Source organism: Spermophilus citellus, assembly GCF_964194105.1.
Source record: "Spermophilus citellus genome assembly, chromosome: 17".
Classification (NCBI taxonomy): domain Eukaryota; kingdom Metazoa; phylum Chordata; class Mammalia; order Rodentia; family Sciuridae; genus Spermophilus; species Spermophilus citellus.
Genome location: NC_138199.1, coordinates 39,151,987 through 39,164,014, shown reverse-complemented (window position 1 = coordinate 39,164,014; position 12,028 = coordinate 39,151,987). Strand labels below are relative to the sequence as shown.

The following is a 12,028-nucleotide window of genomic DNA, read 5'->3' as shown; positions in this document are numbered from 1 at the left end:
CGTAAACCACACCTGCCCTTCCCCGATTTGCCCTTCTCCGCAGAACTCACTGCCTCCTGATGTCCTAGGCAACGTGTCTGTTTTATTTATAGTCTCTCCTCCACTGGACTGTGAACTTCTGGAGGGCAGGTATTTTCGTCTGTTTTATTCCCTACCATATCCCCAGTGCACAGAACATAGATGCTCAAGAAATATTTGAGCAAACAAATGAATTCCCTGTGACCCACCCTACCCTACACTATACCACCTGGCCAGGTGCCTCAGTCAGTTCTGGCCTGGCCCTGATATGTGGCCCCCATCTGGCCTCTCCTTTCTGGGTCTCCGATCCTCCAACTGTATGATGGACAGATGGGGCTGAAACTCCACCAGCATTCAGTGGGTTTGTGCTCCATGGTGCCTTCTGTGGGGAAGAAATCTCTAGGCCTGAAGTCTCCTGCCTAGAAACAGGTGGGGATATGTTGTTGGATGGAGCTAACAAACAGACTTCAGAAAGGTTTCTCCAAAAATATATCCATATTTTAAATCATCTTCAAAGTCCAGTCTGGGAAGCATAAGGAACGGAAGTCAGGTCCTCTAAAGGTTGAGGTTAGGGGTCATAAGTCCAGAACCGAGTTGTTACCAGAGGAAGCCAACCATCAGGCAGGTCAGTGTGGGAACCAACAGGGTGGGCAGGGGCAAGGCCAGCAGCTGTCCTGGAGCCCGGGACCTGAACACCTGTCGATCTCCCAGGCGCTGTGTGGGCCTGACATTCTCACTCATCTCCAGCGTCTGCTCCTTGTTGTAGTACAAGTTCTGGGAGAATGCCAGGATCTGTGGAAGGAAAGCACTGGGCTCAGGTGGAGCCACACTCCCTGCTGTGTGACCTCAGGCCAGTCACCTCACCTCTCTAAGCCCTCACTAGGAAAAAGGTGCTCAGAATCATTAACTCTCCAGCTTGTCTTGTCATAAAGACGAAAGAAACAAGGGACGTAAATTACCTAGCATTGATAGGGGGCTAAGTTTCCATTATTTTAACTCACAATTTTGAAGGGCTAGGATTTGCCATCACTGCTACCACCGTCACTATTTACTGCAGCACAGGGATTCTCATTCTTGACATCTATTAACATCTGCTGGGGGCTTGTTGGGCTCCAGATGGGCCCCACCCCGCAGAATCTCTGATTCAGCCAGTCTGGGTTAAGGCCTGAGAACTGGCATTTCTGGCGGATTCCTACTGGTGATGATGTCACTAGTCCAGGGACCACACCTTAAGAATCAATGTTGTGGAACAAAAGTACCACAGAGTAGCAATTGGGGTCCTTGGGGCTTAATGCTGTCTCCCCAGAGGCTAGTGGACTAGGGAGGCTCAGATACCATTTTCTGAATGAATGAACTATTTCCTCCTGCCACTGAGCAACTACCCGCCAGCCCCAGGCCCTCCCCCAAGCTGACACCTCTCCCTAGGACATCAGCCGGGTTGACTCCCACTGACTTTTCTGGGAATCTTTTGTGATCACCCCCTTTCACAGTCTCCATTCAACCCTCAGTGCAGGAAAGAAACAGGTCGGATCTTCCTCATCTGTCTGCTCTATGGAGTGTCCAAAGATTGAATTAATGGACTTCCGTTCCCTGGGCATCCCCACCTCAGGGGACCTCTGGGGACAAACCAAGGCATGATTTCTGAGGAGCTGGGCGGTGGGAGGCTGCACCTTGCCCTGGTACTGGGTACCTGGTCCCTGTGGAGCTGGATGGGCTCCTCGAACACAGTCCAGACCACAGTCTCAGCGCAGCCTGGTGTGGTGAGCGAGCCCAGGTAGCGGAAGTAGCGCTTCAGCTTCTCCTCTTCGGGCAGCAGGTCCAGCAGGCTGCTCTCTCTCATCGTGGTGCTCATCTCTGGGGTTGGGGGTCAGAGACCCTTATACACCTCACCCTGACCGCCAGCTGCCCCCCACCCCTACCCTTCTGGTGTGAGGAGAAGCTCCCTCCTCTCACCTGCCCTCCTTCCCCATCCAGACTCACCAGGTTTGGGGATATGGGACAGAGCCTCCACCAGGGGCTGGAAACCCTCGTTTGTTTTGTCCCCCTCCTGAAATAGAAGGGAAGAGGGCTTGGCAGGGGACCTGGGGAGCCACTAGTGACTGCCAGCTCATTCTGATCTGGGGGATGAGAGGCAGCTTCCAGGACTGAGGCTCTGAGTGCCTCTCGGGCTTGGGGGGCATCGGCCTGCCTCCCCCAGGCCTCTAAGCAGCGGCTCCTCACGCCCGGCTCGCTGGGCACTGGGCATGGGAGTCCTACCTGCACCAGGAAGGCCAGCACGGCAATCTGGTCTTCAGGAGTCTGGCCATCCTTCTCATTGCTCCTTGTCCCCTTCTCTTTCTCATGTACTATGTGCATCTGGGAAAGGGTGAGAGAGGACCCGTGAGGGGGCTAGAACACCCCCTTGCCCACCGTGGTTACACACCCAGAGCCCAGCTGAGGCACCCATTGGGAAAAGACCTCACCTCCATGGCAAAGCGCTCCCCGTCGAGGCTGTGCTCCGAGCCCCTGTCTAGCTCCTTAGACCAGTGCAGGTGAAACTGCGTGGCCCGGTACGGCGCAGCCAGGCCTCCTCCAGAAATCCTGGACTCACTTCCCAGCGACACCATCACTGGGGGACACAGGAAGGGGCCGAGTCCCTGTACCAGCCTCCTTTCAGCCTCTCCCAGCCCCAAATGACAACTCCACACAGACAGGACCTTCTCCTACCTCCTCCACTTCCTGAGCTCCAGTCCTGGGCCTGGATGGGGTGATGCAGCCCCAGACCCTAGGGGGAATGCCTAGCTGGCCTCCCTGCCTCCCTCCCCCTCGTCTGCACATACCCCACTGCTCCAAAATGCAACTCTGCCCTGGTCTCTCCTCTGCCTCAACCCCCTCTGTGATGCCCTGGCCTGGTCAGGGTATTGTCCAACCTCCTCAGCCCTGGGTGACCTGGCCTGGCCGTGCTCCGCCCCTCCTGGTTTTATTCTCGGTCCTCCATGCACACAGAACTACTGCTCGCAGTTCCCTGAACACCTTGCTTCACGCCTCCATGCCTTTGCAAAGGTCGTCCCTTCTTCCTGGAATGGTCCCTCCCCCACCCCAGACTGGTCTGATGAAATGACTGAAAACAGCTATAGTGTCCCTCCTCTGGGAAAGTCCTCTCTGATGGCCCCTCCCCTCCTCAGCAAAGGGGACCTGGGCCTGGAGCACCCCTTCCCTCCCAGCCCTCAGGGCCTCGGGGGTCCCTGCGACAGAAACCTATGCCTGTCCCCATCCTCTAACCTCCATCCAGCCCCCCTGAGACCCACCTGTGTGCCCATTATTTTCCACTGTCCACTTTTGCTTTTTATCATAGCCAGAAAAAGAGAAGCGTCCCAGGTTCTGGTTCACGGCCTTCCTGGTGACGATGTTGACAGGGGACTGGTGATTCTTCTGGCAGTCTCCACCCCACTGGTTGGGCCCTGAGCAGGGGGGAGGGGGCGGAGAGTCAGGGCCACCTTCACACCACTGAGTTCAGGTGCCACCATCAGCCCACAGGCGGGGGTGGGGGGGGATGTCTTGGGATGGGGGAGGGCACTGCAGTGGGGGTGCTCCACTCAGCACTCAGCCCACCCCACCCCACTGTCTTCCTCCTCCTCAGCCTCACACAGGCAAAGTCAGGGAGGCTAGTTCCAGGGGCTTGATGCAGGGTGGGAACAGGCTTGCCTGCTGGTGGCTGTGGTAGGGGTAACCTGGCAAGGCTGGGCATATCCCTCTCTGAGCTCTGGTGTTCTCAACTATAAAGTGGGAACTTTGATGGTAACCTGCTTCCTGGCAGCATTAGAAGTGTGAAGACACTGAAGGGGAGATGACTTAGGAAGCCATGCAGCGGGGCTTCCTGAAAGAGCCCCCGTGAAAGGAACCTCAAACATGACACAGCGTTATCTGAGGAGTGAGAGGGAGGAAGTAACCCCCAGGGGAGCCTGGCTCCCCACACCCTGGTGACATCAACCCCCAGATTTGCAGGGGAAGAAGTGGGGTGGCACTGGCAGTCACTCAACACAGCAGGGCAGGAAGATGGCAGACCCGAGGGAAACTGGTCAGGATTTGAATAAAAAGTGCCAAGTGCCAGGCACCATGGAACGTGCCTGTAACCCTAGTGACTCTGGAGGCTGAGGCAGGAGGATCACAAGTTCAAGGCCAGCTTGGGTGACCTTAAGGAGACTCTGTCTCAAAATAAAAAATGAAAAGGGCTGTGAGTGTGGCTCAATCGTAAAGCACCCTAGTCCAAAAAAAAAAAAAAAAAAAAAAAGGAGCCAAGAATCATCTCCCACCAGAAAGGGTATCACTGGAAGAGACCCAACTCTCCAATGATCCACTGTGTTGTCTCTTTACAGCTGCTGCTGACCTATTTCCCAGGGAACTCACCCTCTAAGTGACAGGAGGTACCAGCAAAAGCACTCCATGTGAGTGTGAGTGTATTTGAGAAGGAACATATGTCTGACAGGGGCCTATAGTCACCCTTCATCCTCCTCACCTCCCGGGAGAAAGTAACCCCCAGGGGAGGTACTTCCATTTTGATTTGAGTGGACTCTACCATGCAGCAGGGCCTGTCCTCAAGACTGGGTATACTCACCAAGGCAGCTGGCAGAGCAGTTGACTTGAACATCGTAGCACCAATGTGACTCTGGGGCAGAGAGAGGAAGAGCATGAGGCCTGTGCGAGTTTGGGTCAGAGTAGCTGTGAGCACAGACCTCTGTACCAGGGCATGTGAATGACGTGCACACAACTCTGTGTGTACACAGGAGGATCAGAGGCGGGCAATGTCCCTGGGGTTGAAGTATTCCCTTGGGGTGGGATGGAATGTTCCCTGCGGGGGCGATGTGAGAGGCCAGGGAAAGGAGAAGATAAGAAAAGCCAGGAATGTTCCCAACCTACCCAAGGACTGCTCATCGGGTCATCTTGCCTAGGGCCCCATCCTCAGGGACCCCCTTGTGACTGTCAACTCCATCCCTGGAGCTTACCTCAGCCCTCTCCACCCAAGGGTCATCAGCCTCTCCCTCCCTCATTCCCTCCCTGAACCTGGGAGGAAGTTTAGGTGAGAGGGGAGGAGGACAATGGGAGCTGCTGGCTGTCATCCCAGGGCTGATGGAGGGGAGGGAGGAGGTTGGGCGAGCCCTGCCTGGAATGCCCCCTAGTATTGTTCAGAGAGATTCTTGGTTAAACCCTCACACCATTGTCTGAAAATGGAAGACTCCAGTAAGTCTGAAGAAATGCTGCCCCACACATTGATCATATGGATGCAAGCCGTGAATAATCAGGGAAACTATGTGCAGGACAGAGGGGGCCTGTGGGAACCCTCTACGCCTTCAGCTCAATTTTTCTGTAAGCCTAAAAATGCTCTAAAAATAAAGCTTTAAAAAAAGGGTGAGGGGGGCTGAGGTTGTGGCTCAGTAGTAGAGCGCTTGCCTAGCATGTGTGAGGCTCTGGGTTTGATTTGCAGCACCACATAAACATAAATAAATAAAACAAAGGTCCATCAACAACTAAAATATATATATATATATATATATATATATATATATATATATTTTTTTTTTTTTTAAATTAGGCATCGTAGCATGTAATTTCATCAATTAGGGGATGATGCGGGTTGGCGGAGGCAGGAGGATCGCCAGTTCAAGGTCAGCCTTGGCAACTTATTGAGACCCTGCCTCAAAATAAAATCATAAAAAGGGCTGGAGATGTAGCTCAGTGGTAGACTGCTTGCCTAGCATACACGGCCCTGCCTTCAATCCTTAGTCCCACCAAAAAAGAAAAACACTTGTCCCAGGGGAAGAACAAAGCATGGCATCTAATGCTTGAGTTCTGGCTGAGCTGCTCAGGAGCTTGTGGGTTTAGGAGCAAGTTCCTTCATCTCTCTGAGCCTCAGTTTTATCATCTCTAAAGTGGGAGTAACACACCCACCCCATAGGGCTGTGGGGAGAATTGTATGAGGGATGGTATAGTTCTGAATCAAGTCCCATGGACAAGTCTGTCCCTTCCCCCTGCCCCCCCCCCCCCCCCCCCCGCCTCTGTCAGTGAGCAGATGGCCAAAGCCAAGGAGGGACAGGAAAGGAGACACATGGAGCAAATTGGAAAGAACTCAGAGATGAGGAAATTCCTAAGAAAAGCACTGCTCCCCGCTCAGCCTCTGAGCACAAACCCGCTCCCTTCCTGCCTGGGCTCCCCCACAAGCTCATCTCCTTTTGGAAGATCTAGGCCTGGGAAGGAGTCCCTGGAAGGGGGACAGAGTGGGGAGGAAGCCACGCTCCTGGTGGGAGTGGGGGAATTTCTAGGCCAGGAGAGTAAGCGCCCCAGGAAGCTGCCCCCAACCCAACCCCCAAGAGTTGCTTGGGTTTTCAAGTTTCCCAGCTGCCGACCAGTTCTCCAGCTACCCTGCTGGCATGGCCTTTTTTTTTAGAAATGCAGTGTCTTCCCCTCTGGCCAACCCCCCACCTCCAGCTGCTGCATCAGGAGAACCCCCATGTGGGTCAACTCTGCTAAGAGCTTTGGCTACCTCCCCTAAAGTCCCTTCCTGAAGGCATAACATATCTCTCTCTCTCTCTCTCTCTCTCTCTCTCTCTCTCTCTCTCTCGGTTGGGTGGGAGTGCCAGGGAAGGAATCACTTGCTCAACACTGAGTAGCACCCTGCCCCCACCCCTGGGTAGGCAGAGTAGCCCTGCTCCTCCTTTAGCTTAATCTCTGCAAGAAACGCAGTTCACTTTTCTGAGCCCCATCCCCCTCCTGGGACAGAAGGTGCTACTACCAGGGTTCCTGTGCTATGAGATGAAGGACTGGCAGTCATTCACACCAAGACAGGCGCCTCCTTATCATCCTGTCATATCCCCACCCCTCAGAAGTCTTGGAGGCAGAAGAAGCCTCTGGAGGAGAACCAGCCCCTCCTCTGCGATGGATGACCAAGAGGAGTTATTTCAGGAAACCATGCCCAAGCCAGAGTTCTCGGGAGCCAATTCTGAAGGGTAGAGCCCCACACAACCTCTCTGGTGGCCCATCTGGTCCAGGATTAGCTTTTCTTAAGAATTTGCCTTGGGGCTGGGGATGTGGCTCAAGCGGTAGCGCGCTCGCTCGGCTGGCATGCGTGGGGCCCGGGTTCGATCCTCAGCACCACATACCAACGAAGATGTTGTGTCCGCCAAGAACTAAAAAATAAATATTAAAAAAATTCTCTCTCTCTCTCTCTCTCTCTCTCTCTCTCTCTCTCTCTCTCTCTCTCTCTCTCTCCTCTCTCACTCTCTCTTTAAAAAAAAAAAAAAAAAAGAATTTGCCTTTCCCAGGCTCTGGCTACTGCTCTTAGGTTTGTAGTGGTGACCTCTGATCCACTCTCTTAATCATAGAGACTTTTGACCTGCCTGGCTGAACACTTTTGTAACTACCCTCTTCAGGAGGCAGAAGGCAAGAAAACATAATGGTGATGAGACCAAGGCCAGGGGTCAGGTCTGTGTCTATGGAGTGAGGGTGGGGTTCTGGCTTTCAGTCCAGAGGTAGCAGGGCACCAATCAGCTCAGGTTTGTATTCATTAAAGGAAGGGCCACACTTGTAGAAAATTACCAGCCCCCTGTCTCAGGACACTTGCAAGAGGGTCTGGGGAGAAGAGGGCCTACTCAGGTTTTGGCTCCCAGCCCCAGATCTTACCTAGTCACTCAAATACTGTCCCCCACCTTAACTTACCTACTATCCAACTCCCTTCTTTAGAAATGACAGAAGAAGCTCTAATGGACCTTGCTCTCCCCACCCTCTTTCTCTCTTTCTCTCTCTCTCTCTCTGAGGGAAGGGGGAATCTTGGAAACTAGCTCAGCAAAACCCAAGTATGTCCTGGGCAAAGTCTCAACACCTCCTGGCCAGGGGTCTGGGGCTCTGATGGGGGCCAATATTCTCTCTGCCCTCTCTCTCAATGGGAGAAGAAATATCTGATTGGGATTTTTGTTTGTTTGTTGGGTCTTGTCTTTTTTAGAACTGGGGAGCCAAACCAGGGCTTTGTACATGTGTAGCAAGTGCTTCAGCACTGAACTAACTACTTCCCCACCTATGGGAGCAGCAATCTCTGGGAATTTCTATGTGCAACCTGGTCACTCTGTGGCCTTAAGACCCTGATGGGATGAGTCCCACTCAGAAAGCCCTTGCGCTAAAAAAGGGAGCCCAGTTAGAGCAAGGGGCGGGGGTCAGCTTAGATAGGTTCTGACCAGTTGGCCTCATAACCATCACTAGGCAGCACTTATCACATTCCGAGGTCCTTCACCAAGCACACCATAACCTTACTCCAAACTTTAGAACAACACCTAGTATCAGAATTACTTTCCCAGTTTTGCAAAGTAGAAAACAGATTAAATGACTCACCCAAGGCCATACAACAGCAATGCTCCCAAATTAAATGCAAATAGGTATTTTTCCTACTAAGCCCCATTGCTTAGTGGGTTTGAAATGCCCAACTCCACAAATGAATTTATTTTTACACTCTGCCTCCTCTTTCCTCCTCCCCAGGGAAAGTTGCTGCAAGATGCCTCTCATCCCCATACCCATTAGGCCAGCTAAATCCCTCCTGCAAAGGGCACACACTCTCTCCCTCTCTGCCTCTGAGGACACCCTTGCCCCTCACTCCATGACTCCAAGAGCAGAGAACATAGAAGATTTGGCCAGGGTGGATCCCAAGAAACATCCCAGGGGTAACTTGCCTGGGGACTGGCAGATGAGGTCTTCCTGTGAAGGGCTACGGGGTAGCAGAGCAGGTGCCAGCCACTGAAAGCGCTTTTAGCTCCTTATCAAATATTAACACGCCTCTCCTGCTACCTCCCACCTAGACGAATAATTAAGAGCTCGGGCCTCACCATTAATCTTTAAACGAAAATCACCTTGTCCGGAAAGACCGGCTCAGCCGGGACCTCGGGTCTCCAGGTGACCCCCGCCGGGATCCAAATCCAGCACTGGGGATTGGGGAGAAAAGGGAAGCCTACAATCCTCGGAGCAAAGAACCCAGGGTGGGAAGAGGGGAACGCCAGGATCCCAAATGTACCCTACTTGCTGTCCCTGGGTCAGTGCCAGCCTCAGCATTGAGCTGCGGCAGGATGGACGGCCACACACGGACAGACCAAGGAAGATTAAGGTGAGAAAAGGAGGCGTGCGTCGAGGCGGGTCCGAAAAGTTTCCTTATCACAGACTCGTACACCCGCCTCGTCGTGGGCCGCCGGGCCACGCGCACACACACCGCAATAGTTCACACGCGTGCACACACTCCCCGGCACCGGCCAGCGGACACGTGTGTGCGCACACGAGCTCGCGCAGGGCTCCATCTGGCTTCAGTCTAGCCGCTCCGGGTGCACACAGCTCCGTGCACAAACAACCGGGACCATGCGCAGCCGGAGCGCACCAGCCGGTACCGGCGAGCGTCTGAAGCAGAACAGAGCTAGGTGAGCAAAAGGGGCCACCCGAGGGCTTCCTGAGGCGCGCTCACCTGCGTAAGCCAAGGGCCCGGCAGTGGCAAGGGCCAGGAAACCAAGCAGCAGCCACATGATGCGCGAGAGCAAAGAAGCTGCCAAGCCCGGGGTCGCGTACCAAGGATCCCGCGTGTGTGTGTCGGGGTGGGGGGTGTCGCGATCATGCCGCCCAGGGTTTTATAGCTGAGCCGCGACGGGAGGGAGCCCCGACAGCAGGCGTCGGGAGGCGGCTCCTCCCCCTGGCGGGTCGTTCCCTCCCCTCGCCGTGTCCAGTCTCCGATCTGAAATCTTCCTCTCTCCCCCGTCCCCCGCCCCGCCCCGTCACCCTTTGCTGGGTGCACCAGGACCCCTCACCCACTCCACATCCTCTGGCTCAGAAACAACACCTTTTCTGCTCCGCTCCCTCCCTATCCCAGGTTTGAGAACAGGGAAACGACACCACAAGGTACTTGATCCACGGGGGTGAGTGCCCCAGATCCCACTACCATCATTTTGATGCCAACCGTTGCTCAGGGGTCTCAAAGTGGGTATTTGGAATGCCTTGGGTTGGGGTGGGTGGAAATAACCTCGGAGAGATGGGCGAGTTAAAGGCTGTGCAAAACTGTTTGTTGAATCGGTGACTCAGTAGGAAGGTTCTCTTGTCTCTCAGGCAGTGGTTGCTGATTCTCTGTGTATCATCTCTTTTTCCTCCCAGGATGCAAATTTAACTTTATATATATAATTAATATTATATTGTAAGTAGACACAATACCTGTATTTTATTTATTTATATGTGGTGCTGAGGATCAAACCCGGTGCCTCATATATGTTAGGCAAGCGCACTACGGCTGAGCCACAACCCCAGCCCCCCACCCCACCCCTGCCCCCCCGCAAATTTAACTTTTAAACTGACCAAACACCCTTCTTCCCATATAAAACAAAGCTGTCCCTAAACTGCTGTTGCCGGACTTTATGTGATGACCAGAGCTGGGAGAGGGGATAAAGGGACAGAAGAGAGGAGTGAATTGCAAAAGAGACTCAATGAGGGAGAAACCGATGGTGTCAGAAGGGAGGAGCTAGGTCCTGTTGAGGTCCCCCAAACCCAATAGACAAGATGGGAAGAGAAGAGACCAGGGTCTGCCTGAATCCACCCTGAGTTTTTCCTTCTGCCAGGATCTCCAGAGTCCAGAGAAAGTCCTCCTTTCCTTGGAGGAGGTCCCAAAATGTGGGGAAATGGAGTTGTCCTCTCTATCCAAGCAGTGGTCTCTTGTGTCCTCTCTTAGATGTGGTCCTCCTCCCCCCAGCCACATCCACGGGGTGAGGGTTTCCATGGAAGTTTAGGAAGCTCAGACTGAGGTGCAGGGGAAGGACAGGGAATCAGCCAGTGGACCCCTCCATCAACAGGAAGCCCTGTTTCTCTGGTCCAGCCACTTCCCCATCCGTTGCCAATCTCCCAGTCTCTACCAGCCTTTGAACTGGGTTAGGGACTACTGAAGGGGAATCGACCTCCCCAGAACAATCAAGGCATAGGGGCTTCCTCCTTGGTTAGATTCATGGCTGACTCTTCTGGCCCAGGATCATACAGCCTCACAGAGCAGCTTTGATCCTACAGGGGGTGACTAAATCAGGCTTAGAATTTCTACACTGTTTTAGAATTTAATCACCAACCTGGAAGCATAACAGTCAGGGGAAGGATTCCACACCTTCTTCTAGGGAGCTTCTTTGTGGAGGGAAGAATTTGTGTTTATAGGTCTGAAAAAAGAAGCCTGTCCCTGGGAATTAAGACTACTCCGTGCTGGACATAGGACATAGTGGTGCCTGTCTCTGTGATCCCAGCAACTCGGGAGACTGAGGCAGAAGGATCGCAAGTTCAAGGCTAGACTGAGCAATTTAGGGAGATCTAGTCCCAAAATAAAAATTTAAAAGGCTGGGGATGTAGCTCAGTGATGGAGTGCTTACCTAGCATGCACAAAGCCCTAGTACTACTCCTTTCATTAAAAAAAAAAAAAAAAAAAAAAAAAAAAAAAAAAAATTCCAGAAGGTCCCTAAGACCCAGACCAACTGCCTGACAAGAGTGAGACTTGATACAGTTAAGGGGCTTTGATCAGTAACTTCTGGACCCACTTCAAAATCCACTGCACTGCAGGGTGGGGGCTGAGGGAGAGGAGGGTGGGAGGGCCCTGGGTATATTTTTGGGCCAGGCTGTGGGGGTGTCCCTCTGAGTTAGTGGGTGTGGTTTGGACATGCACTTCCTCACAGATGCATCTTAATGATGGCACTGCAGAGGCTGAGAATGGTGCTGTGGATAGTCAGGGGATACATCTATCTGGCGTCTCTGACATTGGAGTCATGAACGTGGAAGGCTCCCCATTCCTGTCTTAACCTTCCCAGCATTATCTCCCAGCCCCAGATCCAGTCTTGGGCTACCATAAACCAGTCACTTGTCACAGTGTCTGGACTACCTGGAGCCTAACTTCCCTGAAAGGGACAAGGACTGATTTAGGGTCATTAGAGTAGAGGTGGATGAGGACATGTCCCAGTGACTTACAGGACCCATAAAATTGTCATCCTGAAAAATCTGA

General features: G+C 53.2%; 1 protein-coding gene across 1 annotated transcript; it reads right to left on the bottom strand.

Annotated features, from left to right (window-relative positions):
* Positions 1 to 405: 405 nt before the first annotated feature.
* CA4 (carbonic anhydrase 4) lies at positions 406 to 9,744 on the bottom strand. The gene is made up of 8 exons (XM_081270021.1): positions 9,485 to 9,744; positions 4,613 to 4,663; positions 3,306 to 3,458; positions 2,481 to 2,626; positions 2,275 to 2,373; positions 1,999 to 2,065; positions 1,709 to 1,872; positions 406 to 810 (listed from the first exon to the last, which is right to left on the bottom strand). The coding sequence occupies exons 1-8, from the start codon at positions 9,540 to 9,542 to the stop codon at positions 616 to 618; spliced, it is 933 nt and encodes a 310-aa protein (XP_081126147.1). The 5' UTR covers positions 9,543 to 9,744; the 3' UTR covers positions 406 to 615.
* Positions 9,745 to 12,028: the final 2,284 nt, after the last annotated feature.

Bases quoted from the DNA above. Each gene is read 5' to 3' on its own strand.
- CA4 (XM_081270021.1), bottom strand. From the start codon at position 9,542: ATGTGGCTGCTGCTTGGTTTCCTGGCCCTTGCCACTGCCGGGCCCTTG. The intron at 2,374-2,480 runs GTGAGGTCTTTT...ACCCTTTCCCAG, and splicing joins GGGAGCGCTTTGCCATGGAG to ATGCACATAGTACATGAGAA. The intron at 811-1,708 runs GTACCCAGTACC...TTCCTTCCACAG, and splicing joins TCCAGCTCCACAGGGACCAG to ATCCTGGCATTCTCCCAGAA.